This window comes from Lepisma saccharinum, chromosome 26 (genome assembly GCF_977018435.1).
Source record: "Lepisma saccharinum chromosome 26, izLepSacc3.1, whole genome shotgun sequence".
Taxonomy (NCBI): domain Eukaryota; kingdom Metazoa; phylum Arthropoda; class Insecta; order Zygentoma; family Lepismatidae; genus Lepisma; species Lepisma saccharinum.
In genome coordinates, this window is record NC_139254.1 from 51,889,009 (window position 1) to 51,908,021 (window position 19,013).

Genomic DNA, 19,013 nt, shown 5'->3' on the forward strand with positions numbered 1-19,013 from the left:
CAAGTATCTATAATTTTTAATCCAGGTAACTATCAAGAAATGGAACTACACTATCAAATATGTATGTGGAAATAATTACATGCAGTCCCTATTAATTTCCTGTGCATAAAGTGAACTTAAAGACAAAAACTCAACCCTCAATGAATGAGTGAATACTAACATCACTTTCTTTATTTCTCTTGTACTCTACAGTTGTTACAAGCATAAAAACACAGTTTTTGTAGTGACATTTCAGGAGAACACAGGCTGCCTTCATCAGACATTTATTTTTAGTTTGATTGAAGATACAGTTGTAACAATTTATATATATATATATATATATATATATATATATATATATATATTTGGTTGTAGCTTTACTGCTATGCACCAGTTACATAAAATTTGTTTTACATTTCATAATTTTACAATTTCATTATACAATATTTTCTCTCACAATATGTCTAAAAATGTTTAACAAAAAAGAATCATTTATACAATGGATTTGTAAATGTTACATTGTTGTAACATAGCAACATAACTGTGAAACAGCAGTCTGTTCTAATATTATTTTAGATGAAAACTTTCATCACTTTTTTTTTCCAATTATTGATCCCAAATATCATCATGCAATTCAAAATCATCATGCAATTCAAAATCATCATCATTTTTACAAAGATTCTTGATGCCTTCCAGTACATTAAATTTTAAAGATGGTGGCCTACCTCACTTGTGAAAAAGAAAATTCAATATATGTGCCCACCTTTATTATTTAAGATTGGAGAGTGGTCCGGTATTGTAAACTCGTTCCTATTTAATTTCTTCCAGTTCTTCTGCAATGAATAAAGCTTGGCAAGACTGCAGAATATGGGCTGCTTAGGAGGAACGCAGTTCATAATTTTTTGGTAACGTTTTGTAGTTAGTAATCGGGAAAAGTAAGTTTTAAGGTGCGGAATTTTTTTTTTCTTTAAAAAAAAACAGAAAAACGTGTCTAGGTTGGGCGGTATTGAAATCGTAGCAACGAAGAAAAAGGCATATTCCTGCACAAATCTAGTGAAAGCAAAAAATGCTTATGTTGGTAGGTAGCTAGGTTTAGTTCACTTAGCCTAAATAATAGTCACTGTATTTATGCTAATGAAACCTAACCTAACAGGCCTAACCTAACCTTGTAGGCATTCCTCGAAGACATAATGAAAGGAACTGTGCGTAAACAATATGGACACGATCGAATGGAGAAATGCATTGCTTTTAGTAGCACGAAAAACATTTTTCATTATATTTATGCTATTGGAACCCAACCTAACAGGCCTAACCTAACCTTGTAAGCATTCCTCGTCTGAAATAATGAAAGAAACTGTGCGTCTGTGGGTGGAATCCGGAGCGACAAATCAACTTGAATGCCGCGAAACGAAGGGTCTCACTTATCGCACAACACTTGAGCGCGTAAACAACATGGACGTGAACAAATGAAGAAATGCATTGCTTTTAGTAGCAGGAAAAACATTTTTTACGCGCAATAATATAATAGTAATCGTAAAAGGAACACCAGAAAATGGAAGTAGAAGGTACGTACTTTCAGGGGATATACATTTTGTTCGTCTATTTAGAGGAAAAAAGCAGCCCATGTTCTGCAGTGAGACCATAGAATTTCCTTTTTCACAAGTGGGGTAAGCCAAATCTTTAAAATTTAATGTAGCGGAAGACATCAAGAATCTCTGTAAAAATGATGATGATTTTGAACTGCCTGATGATATTTGGGATCAATATATTTTTTTAAAAAAAGTGATAAAAATCTTCATCTAAAATAATATTATAACAGACTGCTTGTTTCACAGGTACGTTGTTACAACAATGTAATATTGACAAGATCCATTGTATAACTGATTCTATTTTTTCTTAATTTTTTTAGCCATTGTTATAACTGTATCTTTAATCAAAATAAAAATAAATGTCTGATGAAGGCAGCGTGTATTTTCTTGAAATGTCACAACACAAACTATGTTTTTATGCTTGTAACAACTGTAGACTACAAGAGAAATAATATTACAATTCAAGCAATGTGTACATACAAAAAGAATCACTTTTTAGTTGAAAAATACAGTTATCTCCAGCAAGAATAACATCTGGTAATTGTTCCAAATGTTTTATGATTTTTGTAAGATCTATAGGAGCATTAGAAGTGTTTTAGACAACTGGAACGATTATAGAAGTAAGTTTGATGTTTGGATAAATTAATTAGCCAGTTATAAGATTTACTATGTATTATTTACTAGAGAAATTATGATTGAAAAGTACCTTATGCAAGCAACCATCCAGTTATATCAGCAGTGCTCGAAGTGGGGGGAGGGAGGGAATGGGAACACCGGCTAGCAAAATTTTTGCAAAGCAGCCCCTCCCCCCCTGCCTTACGGTTAGCATGATAGCGCAGGTTAATCATCTCGCCAGCTAGCCCCCAAGACTCAACTGAACATCTCCTCACTAGCAATTTCCACTTCAAGCACTGCATCTCAGAGACAGATTTTCATGCGAGGCTCATAGGGAGAATTCGCTCTTCACGCCAGATATTACGAGACCAGAAGTTGAAAGCACTTACGGACATTATTCTAAACCAAGAGCCTCAAACCTGACCAACCTAACCTAACAACGAAACCATTTAGGGACATAATACCCCTTTGCTCTTCGCATCATGTGATGTAGTAGCAGCAACAGTCTGCATCCAAGATGACAGTAAATGGTTGCCTTCAAATATAGGCATATACAGAAGGGGAAAATATCATTCTATACAAAAAACACAGTAAGTAATCACTAAGCAATAAAATGTGTGTTAACAGACATCGAACCATGTAAAAAAAAATGCATGTACCATGATTAGTTTGCAATTAAACAATCAGAACATTGGCCAAACATTTTCTTGTGAAAATGTAACAAAAATAATATGCAATACACAGCCACTGCATACTATTTCACCAAACCACTAAAATCACCTGTGACTTCTCATGCCACATACTATCTGGTCTATGGCATGCAATTAACATGAAAGGACGATAGCGTTTCAAAAAAATCTCTCATTGTTAATTTGTTACCTCCATGATAAAGTCACTATTTTATGTAACAAGAGGCAAAACTTGTACGTTATTAAGTATGAAAACAAAGATTACAAAATCTAAGACTGCTCACCTGTTTCACATTAGAAGTGCAAGTGTAATAACTTTTTTTCATGTGACAGTCAATTTCTGCTGCCATAATGATGTATAATATGGGGGGCATTATTAAATATAACTTGAACAACAACTGAAAGTAATAAACAATTAATACAATTATAACAATATGAGAATCAGAATGACAATCACATGCATTCTGACAGTTGCGTCAAAGATCTACACAGAAATGTATAAATAGATGTGTATATGATGTTTATACATTTTCAAATAACATTTTCTAGCATTAGCTAACCTGTACGTGCACAAAGAAGTGTTGAAATAAATAGTGTCATAGTGTGTATAAAGGTAGTGAATTTCATGTGCCTAATTCTGAAATACTAATGTGAACCTGAGTAGCATCATATCAGCTTCATTCTTATCACTGTTATTCTCCCCTTGTCTCTTGTTATGGTGACAAAATACATGCAATGTATCCTTGGCCAAATAAATCATTGATAGGTGTCTCCGGTATAGTAAAGTAGTACCACACAGGGTATTCAGAAATACTAAAAAACTATTGCATGAGCGACAAAATATTCACACGCACACATTTAACTTAAAGATGATCAAAAGTGCACACAGTTCACTAACACGGACATAAACGAGCCTAAAATTTCACTTGTAGAGACCTACCGCTAAAGAAGCTGACCAAATACTAAACAAATAACAGAAAACTGACACGTTATCATTACATTATATTGACTGTTAATGTTGCCGCTACTAATTATCCCTCCTATGGATCTCATTACAATAGTTTTCCCTCGATATTGATTTTATTGTGACTCGCTCGAGTACAAAAGCATACACAAAATTCCCAGCCAAATAGGAGTACGTGACATTTGCACGTATACAACGAAAAATTCACAAGAACAGCGTGATTTATGTTCTCTAGTATTAACTACTGATATTGAAGCAGTCAAAATAAGACAAAAGCAAACACAACGAACATAAAATATTAAAGAATATTCTACTACAAACTAATTGTATATATTGCCTTACCTACAGATATGGATATAAGTGGCACACTGTTAATCTCCAATTCATCTTTAAAAACGTATCCAAATTCGGCATATTTTTACTCTTCCAATGTTCAAGTATCAGACACGCTTGCGGGTGGAGTAAATGATGTCACATGACAAATTTGTTGTCATCGGAAGCAACGACGCTCTGCGAAATCACAGTTTCACCTGACCTAATCAATAGAGCAACACAGACACTGGCCATTAGCTGGAGGTTGCTATGGCAACCGAGAATGGAAACTAAATGGCCAATAAATCACAGTTTCGTATCTCTCTTCTGACGCCACTCATGACAATCTACCAATCGCAGATGGCGAAGGAGATAATATTTCTTCTGTCCTTTGTAATTGATTCTACCGTTTGAAATCCACAGGAGATAACTTCCACCTGTTTGCACCTGTCTTCTTCTGCTTTTCGACTGATAACGTTTTCTCTGTCGTGCTGTGCGCCTGTCTGTAGTTTCAAGGTTCAATGACACAGTGATAATGAGAAACACGTTAAGCCAAATTAGCGATCTTGGCACTTTTGGTCTAATTGCCCCGTCGACCACCGACGACGGTTTGGTAAATTCCAATACTGCTTGAAAGTGCAGATGCAACCCGAATTTCTCGCTTGGGAGCTTCGGACACGATACAATACACCATAGCGCCTTATGTAGGTAAGTAGGTATGTAGGACTATCGAAGAAGCGTCTGAACACGGGATTACACTGCATAAAGCTAAAGACTTCCAGTAAAATGGGAGCTCCCTTGTAAATGTGATTTCACGAATAAAAAATCCCTCACGAAAAATATAGAAAATTTTCTCCCTATGAAAGGTAAAAAAGGTAAAGTGCTCCCCTGTGCATAGCACCACGCCATGAAGGCGTATAGGGGGTGTGGGGGTAACGCGTCGTGAGTGGGAGTGATGTGATCAGCATCACGCCCCTGACCGCCTTTACCCCCCAGGGTTTCCCCCAAGTACCCATGATATTCGACGCTGGGTGGGCGCCGGGGCCGCTTCCATCGTTAGAAAAGTTCCCGGATTTGAACCAGCCGGGGATCGAACCCGGGACCTTTGAAAGAGAAACGTTATTTAATAAAGCACTTGTATTTTTGTTATGTAACGTCTCTTTTCTGCCAATTTGACTAATCGCGACGATGAAGACGAGATGATGAAATTGATAAAGGCACTCACAATCACAAAAACAACAATGGCCAGACCAGGATTCGTACCCGGAACCCCTGCCGTCGAAGTGCAATGTGCTAACCACTCCGTTACGGAGACTGGCATTTAATAAAGCATTTGTATTGCATCAGATATTGATTGATTTGGTTTATTTTACTTCGATTTTCTGCTACATTGGCTAATCGCGAAGATGTGGATGAGTGATGAAATGATGAAACCGATGAAGGGACAGAAAGAAAACTCATACCCAGGTCGGGATTCAAATCCTGGTCGCCTTGCTTTGTAGCGTTCTGTGTTAACCATTCTACCACGGAGGCCGGCACATCAGATACTGTCTGTCTACGCTTGTAGAGTCAGTGAAAGTTCCTGTGCCCAAGTCGTCTCATAGCACTTGCCATATTAAAACCCTTAGTCGACACACCTAGGCCTGGGTCCTAGGGACCCGACGGAAAGTTGTTTTGCCTTTCATTACGAAGTGATTGGCAGCAATGATGTGACTGCCTCGGTAGTCTCCTAACCCTTTGTGCTCTTCGAGCCAGTGGAGTGGTTAACGTTGTGAGGGTACTAAATGTGATAAAAGCATACTAACACTGGGTCCCCAGGACCCAGGTGTGTCGTTAGTGTTGCCCACGAGACGAGACTTTGGCCTGTCTCGTCTCGTGGAAATGCTGTCTCGTCTCGAAAATATTCGTTTGTCTCGGGACACATGGTCAATCTCTTCTCGTCTCGAAAATATTCGTTTGTCTCGGGACACATGGTCAATCTCGTCTCGTCTCGAATTTTTAAAAGCCTGTCCCGTCTCGTCCCGTGGACAACACTATTTTTTGTGTTAATGTGATTTTTACATCCACCAAGCTAAATCGAGAAATGTAAACGAAAAACGGAGTGAATTGACAATATAGAGAAAGTCTCCAAATTTGTTAATTTTCGGTATACTAACTAATTTTGGCCTCCTAATCACGAATCTGTTGTAAAAAAAACGGGGGTCAGGTCTGGAAATTTGAAAAAAAGCCGATTGAATTTTTTTATATATATAGGTGTATATGCGTAGTTTTACGAACGAAAATGTAATCTCCTGTCATTGTTTCCAACCACGCCGTTGTTTTACAAGAAAATGATTTATGATGTTCAATTCTACTACGAACCCTATTTTTTCGATGAATTTAGGGGTGAAATGAGTGCTAATGGAACCTAACCTAACAGGCCTAACCTAACCTCGTGTGAATGGTTCGTGGGCTACCCGTGAATGGTTTTTGGGGCTAACGTCAATGGTTTGTGGGGCTAACGAACAATGTTTCATCAAAATGTACAATTTCCAGACGTGACCCCCGGTTTTTTACAACAGATTCGTGATTAGGAGGCCAAAATTAGTTAGTATACCGAAAATTAAGAAAATTACAGACTTTCTCTATATTGTGAATTCTTACCCGAAAAACACATCCTTGCAATCTTGAATGATCCGCTAACAGATAGATATTGATAATATCAGTGGTAGAGGAAGATGGTAATGCAGGTGAATCTGCTAAGGTAGAAGAAGCTGAATATGGCAGTAAGAATTACAAATCTAATTTCTTTCATTGCTAAAACCGATATACGTTGCCTAAATTGTTTTGAAAAAAGAGAAAAATCGCCTAGAGAAAGATATTATACCAGTGCTCTCGCCGTGATGCTTTGATCAAACTGTAGTTATGTTATTTTTCATATTTCTATGTTTTTTAATTAATATAATTAGTATTTAATTACTGGAACATTAGGGCATCTCACATAACAAGATTGGAGAGAATGACTGAGATAGTTCTTCATATACTCTCATTTCTATATGTGCATATTTTGACATTAAGGAAATATATTTATCAAAATAAATTATTTGTTACAGTGTGAATTAATTTTTTTTATTATATGAATATACTGTTGTTTCAACTTCCAATAAACAAATTTCAAGGCAGTATGAACAAATATTGTGTATTTCCAAATGTTTATGTACATAAAAAATGAAAAATAAGAAGCTGGGTCACAGGGACCCAGGTGTGTCTTAAGTGTAACTTTTTTTAGGTGTATCGGTTAAGGGTTAAAAAAGTCGAATTGAAATTATTGCGATACAGTGGCAAGGACATATTAAGGGGGGTCCAGAGGGTCAGGACCCCCCCCGATAGACTTACCAAGTACTAAAATCAAATAATGAAAATGTACTTCTTACCATTTTCTTGTACTATAATCGATAGTTATTTATTTCCTCTGAACTTGGAAGACAAGGAATTATTACATTGGGATCATACTGCTTTGAAGAACAGTTCCAAAGAAGATTTATTCACATTACCACTTGTAATAATGTACATAAATTATTAATCAGGAAATTCTTTTTCTATTGAATTATTTATCTGTTTGACATTAATTTCTTTGTTTTATACAAATTTGACGATCTTAAGTACACGCAAACTACATAATAAATATATGCTGTTATATTTATTTTCTTATAACATCTTTTTAAGTATTCATGTAATAATAAAAATGAAATATTAATAACTTTAAATATTTTAATTAATATTTAATTTAATTATTCATTTTAATTTTAAAATTATTATTATTATTTCTGGGACACTTGGTTCGGATCCACCCCCCCCCCCCCCGAAATATATTTCTAGATACGTGGTTGTACAGTGGCGTTAATTAGAACTTCATTTCGGTTTATGGAACTCCTGGCCACTATCATATTTCATACGCAGGATTTATTTCGGAGGCACTGGAAACAAAAAGGTGGCTATTACATAGCAACGTTCTGGGGAGGTACACAATCAAATATTTCGTAATTACAATTTTTAAGCTTTGTGTTAAAAGTTGTCCAAAGACAAAAATGGTAACCACGGGTCATTTTAAGGGGGTTGTATTTACCACTTATTTTCAAGTTCTTTATTGTTTTGATTCGGAATTTTTGATTTCCTCAAAATTTCGGGAGGGGCTGTACCAACAGGGTGCGAAATCCTGGAGGGAACGAGGGGATTTCCCCTCCACCGACAATCTTGGCATCAAAAATCCCCCCTATAAAAATTTCCGGAGGGGGAGAATTTTTGTTACAACAAGCAAAAGATAAGCAATTACTTTTAATTTCAAATATACTTTACTAAGAATAATATCGAAAACACACAGAAAGTAGTGTGGATGTGAGTGTTGAATTCTTTCTCTCTCTCTCTCTCTCAAGAGATCATTAACAAATCTACATCAATACGCACAATAAAAGTAAAACAATAATAACTATAAAGTCTAATTGATTTATATTAACATAAAGCAATAACTAAATAAAACGTCTACATAATTAAACCACTTCAACTATTTCATAATGTATTAACATCTTTACCCAGTGAGTAAAGGAGCTACTGATACTGATATATATAAAAGTAAGAAATTAATTATATATATTAATAATATATTTTTAATTTAGTAATTTATTTTTACTTTTACAATAACATTATAAATATGTATATCGTGTAATTTATGAATATGTTTGTGGGGGTGTAGATTAAGATCTTTCTCTCCCCACCACTTTTCAATGATTTCGCACTCTACCGCCATCAGTTCTCCCGTACATGCGCCAGTGGCCTTGACAGATTACCACTAGGGGACAGCGTTTAACTACAAGGGTTGGATAAAAAGTAATGGCAACACTGCTGTCCCGTGAAAGGGGTGAGTCACAGCGCCACAAATGTTTCGTGGCTGATAAAGGAATGTCAGACGAGGAAGTATAGTGAGTGGGAGCGATTGTATGTTATTCAGTCAAAAACAGCAGTGCTCTGAAGCAGAGGACGAGAGTGCAAGCGCCCTAACAATATGTTTAAGCAAGAAGAACAACGTCTCTCAGGCAGACGGTCAACGCAGCCTACTTCTGCACCTTCTTGCAACACCACCTTCGTCTCGCATTAAGAAGGAAGCGACGGCACGGTGTCCCATCATCCTGCTTGACAATGCACGGTGTCACACTGCGAACAATGTGACGGCGCTCCTGCATAACTGGTAGCGGGAGGTACTGAAACATCCGCAGTATTCACCGGTATATGAGACCGTGTGATTACGACCTTTTTGCCAAAATGAAGGAACCATTGGGCGTGAAGCACTACGACACGCGCGAAGCCATCATACGTGCTATAGGGTGGTCACTGCAGGACATCGACAAAGATGGACGCGCTGACGGTGTACGACGCCTTCCATACGTGTGGCAGAAGGTCGTAGAGATGGGGGGCGATTACATTGAAGGAATATAACACATGCTCCTCTGCCAATACAGTCAAGTACCAATTATACCAGTGTTGCCATTACTTTTTATCCAACCCTTGTATTATGTGTGGTATTCAGAAGCAAAAAGAAGAAAGAAAAATACCGGGGGTAGACTGTGTCATAAATGCCATTTTATTATACATAACGTATATCATTTCTATTGACATGCTTTAGAAACTTGGTTTAAAATTCATATTCATATACTGTATATATATATATATATATATATATATATATATATATATATATATATATATATATATATATGTATGTATATGTATATGTATGTATGTAAACAGTCCAGTACAACACAGAGCAAGTCGACCGCCGTGGGGGAGTGGTTAGCACATCGCGCTACGGCGCTACGACGCCAGGTGTCCCGGGTTCGAATCCCAGCCTGGGATTGTCCATTCATCATATCATCACTCATCCCCATCTTCGCAAATTAGCCAAAAATGGCACAAAAAGCGAAGTAAAATGAAGCAAATCAATCAACACAGTGCAAGAATGAGCTATAGCTTATTTTGAGCGAACAACACTCTGTTTAGAATTTAACTTCATAGCCTATATCGCTTTGACCAGAGGCGGAACGGGCCGGGCGTTGGCCCGGGGCGCCGTCCTCGCGGGGGGGAGTCGCCAAACATGGGCATCCTCCTTGATTAGCGCCAAAATCTTATTTCTTATTACATAAGCTATTTGTTTGTTTGTTTGTTAAGTCAACTTTATGCACAGAAAGGATAATCGGGACTTCACCTCCAGTTTAAAGTGGTTCGGATTCGGATTTATTGTTGACAACAACTAATTGAAGTTACTGCTGCATAATATAATGTACATTGCAAAATCATGTACCTATTTAAGCTAAGATATTATTTTGAAATCATTATGTAGGTATTAAATAAACACACACCTACAAGAAAAGTGTTTTTTAACTTGAGTGTTTCTTTTAAGTTTACTTTATGCACAGATAGGCTAATCGGGACGGGACCTACAATTTAAAGTGGGATCCGAACAAGGAACAACTATGTGCCTCCACCGGGTATCGAACCCGGGACCCAGTTGACGTTGGGTATAGATGTATGGATAGTTATTTAAAACAAGTGTGTGTGTGTGTGTGTGTGTGTGCACAATATGATAGCATTATATTAATAGCTTTCGTTATTAGTGCTTTAAATTATGCTGCACCCCTTCCTAGACACAAATACGTAGATTGTGGCGTTGTTTAATTAACTTTGAACAACTTTTATACAACTAAATGTAAATCCTGTGACGCAACCAAGGCCTGCCTTGGTGTCCCCGCCTTTCAGCTTATGTTGGCGACCGTCTCTCCCTGATCATTTCTACGAGTTCATTAACTATTTTCAACTTCCCTAATAAATTTTACAAGCTATAGAAGTGTGCAATGACAAAAATGCAATATTTAACCTGTATTCGGGATATTTCAAATATAGTAAAGCGCGTAAACTGATAACAAGAGATTTTGTTAAATTTGTACAGTGATATCCATCTTATCATTTTCAATGCAAAATTATTACAACGCCTTAGCGCATATTTCTCACCGTATGCTCATCCAATTGTATTGATTAGCACTCGCGCTTGCAGACAAGAAAGACATATTAAACAAATATTGTTAAAACGGGGAGAAAGTGAGAGATTTTGTTTGTTATTTCGTTGTTATACATTTTGAAGTATTTTGTGTCCGCATACACAATATTTATCATTTCATAAATAAAAAGACTGCAAATCATGTGATTGTATCCTGTTATTATGCATAAATGTGACATGTAAAATTTATGGTGTATAAGGAAAACAGAAATCTCTCGCCATATAGGTGATAGAGTAGAGTCCCAGGCATGTCAAACTCAATTAACGATAACGTTAAAACTCTCCGAGCCGCACATCTCGAACACCAACACCATGAAGTCTAAAATTAAGAGATTCGCCCCCCCCCTCCTAGAGACTTACAAAATTAACAAAAAATATTCAATGAACATGTGTGTAACAGCTAACAACACAAAAAAGCTTCCTCTCTCCCTCCTCAGTGGCGACTGTGGCGTAGTGATAAGAAGTCATCTTGTAATCAAGGGTTTCGGGTTGAATACCCGGTGGAGGCACATAATCGTTCGGATTCCACTTTAAACTGTAGGTCTAGTCCCGATTAGCCTATCTGTGCGTAAAGAAGAGTTGAAAACAACATCAATAGTCAATAGAAATAAATCATACTCCAAGATATAAATTAACAATAAACAAGCAAAGAATACAGTTTGTGACGGCTGCATCTGGTAATTGTATGATTTAAAACCAGTGCTTTCTTTCTGGCGAAAAGCAAAAAGGTACACCATACGGGACCCTTTTTACAGGTGAGAATAAAACGATCATTTATGAACATACCAAAATATTTTGAGTAGTTCAAATGATGAACGCAATAACAATCACGAACGAAGTTGAAGGGTACCGGTATCTTTTTACCCAGATAAAAAGCACTGCTTAAAATCATTGTGGTATTTGAAGGATTACCAGTTGTGGGGATTCAAGTGATTACCCTTGCAGTATCGGTTGGTTCTTGGTTAGTTACTACCAACAATTAACAACTGGAGGGGATGCAAAAACCCTAATCCCCCCCTCAAATTCCACTGTTCTTAGAACTGAATGATTATGAAAAATTTATGATGGAAAAATAATGTAATTACAATAATCTTTATGTATTTTATTGAAATAAAATTAAACTGAAATATATTTTCATAGTCAGTGTTATCATTTTACACGTTTGTTTTGATTATAAATTGGTTGCAATTGTGCAAACCTTTGTGGCAAGAAACCGTTTAGTTTCGTTTCTCAAAGATTTGAGGAGACTCTCAATGCAGACAACAGATGTTTGTCAGTCATTCTTGATCGTTGGGCTGTTTTGTTAATCTTCATGATGGAGAACAATTGTTCACAAAAGTAAGTGCTACCAAACATCGCTAAAATTCCAGCAGCAAAATGACTCAATCGAGGATACTGATGTGGGAGATATGAGAAAAATTTATGAACACCCACCTCGTCCTCGTGATATTTATCTTTTATACTGAGTCGCATTGTAATTCAATGAGTTCCATTTGAAGGTCGGGACTGGCGCATGCGGCATCGAAAGAAAAGGGAGCAGTAAACAAAGAAAATGTCTCTTCGCACTCTTTGAAGTCTTGAAAGCTGTTTTCAAATTCATCGAGCAGTATTTTTACTTTGGACGAATATTGGCTTAAATCATGTTTACAAATTGACCGTTGATATTCCTGACAAGTTGGGAAATGACTGAAATTATTTGTACACAGTTGATTTACTCAAAGTTTCAATTTCAATTTAAAAACCTTAACATTGTCATAGAATGAAGTAACAATCTGATCTCTCCCCTGAAGTTTCAAATTCAGATTATTTAAATGCCTCGTTATGTCTACCAAGAAAGCCAAACGTAGAAGCCAACTGACGTCAGAAAGCAAATCTGGCTGCTGACCTTTCATTTCCAAAAATATTTTGATTTCTTCACGTAGTTGCCAAAACCGTTGCAAAACTTTGTGGCAAGAAAGCCAACGAACCTCCGCATAATAAGGCAAACCTTGAAACTTGTTGTGTAGTTTAGCTACAAACCCGGAACGATTTCATGTCATTGCCGAAGCTCCATCTGTAGCAACGCAAACTAACTTTGATATGGGAAGACTGTATCTTTGCAAAATGGCGTCCACTTCTTTGAAAATATCTTCTCCTGTTGTTATGTCACGGAGAGGAATCACGTCAAACAGTTCTTCTGTCACAGTGAGATGAGAATCGCATCCACGAATGAATACAGCCAACTGAGCTACTCCACACACGTCCGTACTTTCGTCTATTGCGAGCGAAAATGCAACAAAAAGAGCAATTTTCGTTTTCAACTGTTGCTTTATATCGCCTGCTAAGTCATCAATCCTCTCTGTAACTGTATTTCGTGACAAAGAAATGTTTTTGAATGAGTTCATTTTTTTAGGGTGTAATAAGTGCACTCGCGGTCCCCGAAATGACGTATCATTCATACCCCGGCACGGGGCCAGACGTCATTATGGGTACGGGAAACCGGTCGTGACTTTTACTTACGGTCCAGGTTTTTTAGTTCGGTACTGAGATGGTCGCTTATTGTCGTACTAGTGCGAGGCGGAGCCGTAGTCGAGCGGGTCAAGGCGTTCACTCGTCTTGAGATCGTTCGCTGCGGGACGGCGTAGGTTCGAATCCGGCTCGGGTCGGAATTTATTCGGCCTACGTATAGGACCGGTGGCAACCCACCATCGTGAGGAAATTGGGAAGCTCCGAGTGAGTGAGCGTAATCCGGTCGAGAAGACCTACTATAACGGCTGGTGATACGTCGGGCTGACCCCCCGACTATTCCAATACTGGTTGAAGATCTCTACGCTTAGAGGTGACGAAGGAAAGTGTGGGAGGGAGACCGGCAGTCGGTAGGTATGCCTAGGCCCTTCATGGGCTGTTGCGCAACGGATTAATATTATAGTGCGAGGCGGAGATAAATACCTAGAAATGTTACACTTATTTGGTTTACCTTAGATATGTCGACTCGAACAATAATAACACACTAATAGCATTATACCAGATACCTGAAAAACATCAAATAATAACACTGACGAACGGTAAAAATATGAATATATTGTATCAACAAAAAAATATTGGAATCAACAAACTGTTTACATCGCCTCCTCAATCACTCTCTCTCTCTCATTCGTACTTCTGAGGTATTTTACATGTGAATATACATACAAATCATGAATTTGATCAACATACCATTTCCTTTTTGTTTGAAACTTTACGTGAATTGAGGTCATTAGTCTGCCCGCTCCTGTGTTCTTATAGATCAAATATACGCCAGCCCTCGGAAAGCAATTATCTAAAACAATTGGGTCGGCGTAGTTAAACCTTTCGTTCGAATGAACGTACACATCAAGTCGTAAGCACGACATTTACCAAGTTTCTCGGACGGGGGTAATACACAAAAGCCTCTCTCGCCCCTTGAGAACAAATACACCATCACATAGCGATGCGATACTTAATCGGCTCCAGCTGCCGGAATACACAAATCAAACGTCGGTGCGAGCAAAAAATTCCAACAAAAACAACTATGAAATAGATAATACTACACTCGCACGACCTTGCAATATAAAATACGCTTTTCAACAAATTAAAAAGACTAATCGGTCAACTATTGACAAGCTAATTGACGCGACGGGGCAGTCGGTTACACAAAAATGGAGCACACTTTGACAATTTACACGAAAAATTAACGTTATGTAATGGAGCTTCTAACTCTGAATGCAGGCAATCAAATTATTACATATAAACATGAAATGATCTTTTATATAACATTACTCAAAATATCAGACACTTTGCAAATAAGTGAGACTTCGGCGTTTACGGTACGGCGTGGGTACAATCAGTACATGCTTACATGGACATAGACCATCTGAAGAATACTCTACCGGACTCTGCTACATCGTGTGCTCGTTCATCTTTCCTGGATGCGGGAATTTGCACAAGGTTCCTTTGCGGCGAAAAATGTCCTTCGAGGTCGAACGCGGCGAAGGATGATTGCGGCGATATTGGGTACTTTCACTTTCATAGAACGCCGCGTGTTTCTCATCTCACAAGGGTCGGCTGTACGTTCTCACGCGTCGGTCCGGACTCTCTCTTGCGTGTCGGGCATCAATCAAACTTCGTCCTGGAATCATCTCTCTCCCTCTCTCATTGGGCGTCTGTCGGGCGTCGATCTGGAGTCATCCTTCTCTCTCTCTCTGTGTTAACGGGCTTCAGTTGGACGTCGGACAGGGAACGTCCTTCTTGGCGTCGGTCAATGGTTGGCTTCGGAGCTTTGCGTGTCGGTCATTGGTCGTGGCGCCGGGTGGCTTCACCGGATGGTGGTGGTAAATCGTTGCGGGCATCGGGGAGGCGACGGCCTCCTTCTTCTATCTTTTTAGCCGGCCATCCTTATGATAGTCCACGCTTGGTAAAATACGAAATGCTTCACAGAATAAAGCGCACACTGGTAAACTCACTATCGGTAACTTGCTCACGGTACGCAAGAAAAACAAAGTCCACGGAGACAAAACAATAGTCACGCGAGAGTGTAGCGCGGAGATGCTCTCTCTACAAGATCTGGATAAAACTGTCTGTTGAACTCTAAGTCCTGTAGATTTATACCCGATTCAGAATTGTCCGTTGAAAACACTCTAGAGTGGCTTGGCTTGGGTTTCCGAAGAGATGGAATTGTCTCGAAATGCGGTCACAAGGCGCGTCCTCGGTTCTTGCTAGCTTGGGCTGCAGCTGATTATCCTGGTCATCCGTGAAAAATAGTTTCGGCCTCCCGCGGCGAATTCTCCGTTGGTCCCGACGAAAATAAGTCTTCCCTTTCTCCGTGACGACCCGTTTTGGTGCAAATATGTCATGTACTTTGCCGTATTGACAGTTCGGCTGTCACTCAGAAAAACTCGTCTCCCAACTCCCGACGTCTGGCTCGGAAACAAATTTTTCCACAAAATAAACCAAACCTCTCACCTTACATTTAAACATAATATGAATCAAAAAACGAAAATGATTAATATCGAACGGTGTTTGTTCACATGTCACTGGATACCGTGACAAGGGCACAAAATTTCAACGGTTTTCACTATGCACTCCTTCACGAATTCACCTTCGGTGAAGCACTTTGAATGTTTAGCCAACAGTTCTGCCACTACAAAGCTAGCTTTCACTACTCCTTCACTGTCTTTATGTACGTTCGTGAACACATTTTGTTGTTTAGTGAGTCCCAATTTTAAGTCCCTTAACTTGTCTTCTCGTACTTTAGCCTGAAACTGGTCGTATTTAGAACGATGAGAATCGTAGTGTCGCCTTATGTTATACTCCTTTAGCACACTTACATTTTGACCACAAATTAAACATGTGATCTATCCACGCACTTCACAACAGAAATAACCAATCTCCCATTTCACTTGAAATATTCTGCGTTCTTCTTCAATAGTTCTTTCCTTACTACCGCAAGGCTTAGACAGCGACGTGGTTGTCTGAAACTTTAAGAGAAACTGACTTTCCTTTGAGACAAATTCTTCCCAATCAAGAAACTGACTCATAGGCGACAGGGGGCCTCCCCCATGGCGCAGTGGTAGCGTCATTGCCTTGTAATCAAGGGGTCCCGGGTTCGATACCCGGTGGAGGCACAAGTGGTTCGGATCCCACTTTAAACTGTAGGTCCAGTCCCGATTAGCCTTACTGTGCATAAAGTGGACTTAAAACACCAACTCAAACCAAACTCAGAGGCGACAGAAAGTATGCACGCTTCCCTCCCCCAGCAAAGTAAGTCCCCCAGCGCCAGCAAGGTATTTTTGTACTTCAGAAGTAACCTGTCAATCAACTTGCTTAATCGACGCCACAGCTACCCCTTCATGGAATGCAAGAATGTACGCTGGTAGGGAAAATAGGTCAATCTGGTGAAGGTTGGATGAGTCGAGGCTTGTTTCATGAGGAAAGGTAAAGCGGGATAACTACAAATATACAAAGAGTCCTGCATGCATGTAATTTTCATGGGGCCAGGGCGGGCCGCATTGAGGGACTTTGCGGGATGCTGGGGATGGTGTGTGATAGGCAATGGCAACGTTAAAAAACTAGTTTAAAAGCACAATAAGGTATAATTTTATAGGTAGTATATTTGGCAGGAAACGTGCGGTACAATACAACGGGGAAAAAACACCGAAAAGTAATAAAAATGACATAAAAACATCTAGGCCTCCTATAACCAATCAGAAGTGCCTGGAGCGCGTACCCGAAGAAAACATATTTGACCTTGGTGCAAGCGCATGAAGTTTCTAGTCCTTTTTTGTCCTTTCTTTTCTTTATTACACAAATGTATGTATTTATGATATGATTAGTGTTCCACAACAGAGATAACAGATGTGACTCGAAAATTACTTACCAACTCTTGAAGATGGCTGAAGCTTTTGATTACAGACACTGACGTACGCAGAGCGGCGGGAGGGCTGATGGGGCTACAGTCCCCTCCGAAATTTGGAGAAAATTAAAACTTTCTAATAATAAATGGAGTGAAGAAATGTGGAAAAACCAGAGTATTAAATGCAAAACCCCCATAAAATGAGCCCCGATTCCCATTTTTGAGAGTAGAAAGTTTTAAATATGGAAAAAGCTTGTAGTGTATACCGTCTCCTTAGAAGCAGCTATGTGCTATCCACCTTTATAATCTCAGCCCCTCCAGAAAAGAAATCCTGAGTACGCCATTGATCACAGACAAATAGATACACGTTGTAGAAGTTGAATTATTTTGAAATTATTTGATGCACTGCTTGACCCCAACACTTCAAATAATACTGATATTATCCTATTGCTGTATAAAGTGCAAAATAAGAACACTTACTTCTATTTCAAAGTTTTTGAACAGAAAGTCCTCATGATAAGCCTGCACGAAATCTTGAATCACTTCGCTATAACATGCAGCCCAACGCACAACTTCAAATGACAGAACATCACGTCAAACAATATATATTTACTCGATAATGGCCAACAACAGCTTTAAGTTCTAATGTTCTTGTAATAGATATCTTCCGCAAGCTGTTTCGGCGAAAAACATCTTCAAACAACATACTCTTATCTTCTCCCCATTCGGACTAACGAACTTGCAAGAGATTAACATCCGTTACCCTGAAATCGCATTTGTCATCTGAAAGCCGTAAAGCAGTTCCTTGCCATTTAAATCTCATAGTGTTATAAACTACGAAGATAGCGCATGACCTCGATTTAATGCAAGTGATATTATGGTCATAAGTTCGTGACGTACTGGCACGCTGATTAGGTAATAGATAAGATAAAGTGAGCTTGCACGGTTGTGAAGTTTCAGATGTTGCATCTTCTGCAACATGGGTTACATGGTGCATATGGCCATTCATGGCCGAATTTAGAGGGGGGTGCTAGGGTTCAAACCCCCTCCCCTCCGTAAATTTCCGGTATGTTGAATTAATTGAAGTTCATAAACCAAAATTTGTAACTCATTTGCAAAAAAAATTTCAAAGCTTCACAAAAATACACAGGGAGACAATGCTAGGACGATCGAGCTAGAATTTCCCGACATTTGGAATTCCTGAAACTTGAGTGAAAACCAGCCCATACCCCCCCTACTCCCTGGAACTGGCATCGATTAATGCAAGTTACAAAATAGCAGAACGTTTGTTATTTTTTATTGTTAACTAGCTGATTATCCGGCCTTGCTCGGAGACAGGAAAATAATAAATTCTAACTATAGTGTAAAATGTTACTAATTTTATTTACAGGTATTTAGAAGTATAAGTACAATATACAAATTATAATGTAAA

At 38.6% G+C, this 19,013-nt stretch overlaps 3 protein-coding genes across 10 annotated transcripts in view; 1 reads left to right on the forward strand and 2 right to left on the reverse strand.

Moving 5' to 3' along the window:
* The window catches only part of LOC145979564 (uncharacterized), a 420,647-nt gene that overhangs the window by 113,915 nt on the left and 287,719 nt on the right, over positions 1-19,013 (forward strand). The window lies entirely within an intron of this gene.
* Positions 1-19,013, reverse strand: part of sky (GTPase-activating protein skywalker) — a 116,372-nt gene that overhangs the window by 49,606 nt on the left and 47,753 nt on the right. The window contains exons 1-2 of one of the 8 annotated variants that reach the window (XM_083112275.1): positions 4,179-4,691; positions 3,157-3,270 (exon numbers count right to left, since the gene is read on the reverse strand). The exons of 2 other annotated variants lie outside the window; for them this stretch is intronic. The gene's annotated coding sequence lies outside the window, so the exon portion shown is untranslated. Of the gene's footprint in view, positions 1-3,156; positions 3,271-4,178; positions 4,694-17,605; positions 17,693-19,013 lie in introns of those variants that run through there. 5 more of the 8 variants (XM_083112277.1, XM_083112281.1, XM_083112279.1 and 2 more) reach the window with 5 other exon arrangements.
* LOC145979665 (general transcription factor II-I repeat domain-containing protein 2-like) lies at positions 13,263-13,616 on the reverse strand. The gene has a single exon (XM_083112630.1). It carries the CDS (start codon positions 13,614-13,616, stop codon positions 13,263-13,265), a length of 354 nt encoding a protein of 117 aa, XP_082968756.1.

What these genes read in the sequence shown, in the direction of transcription:
- LOC145979665 (XM_083112630.1), bottom strand. Translation starts at nt 13,616, where the DNA reads ATGAACTCATTCAAAAACATTTCTTTGTCACGAAATACAGTTACAGAG.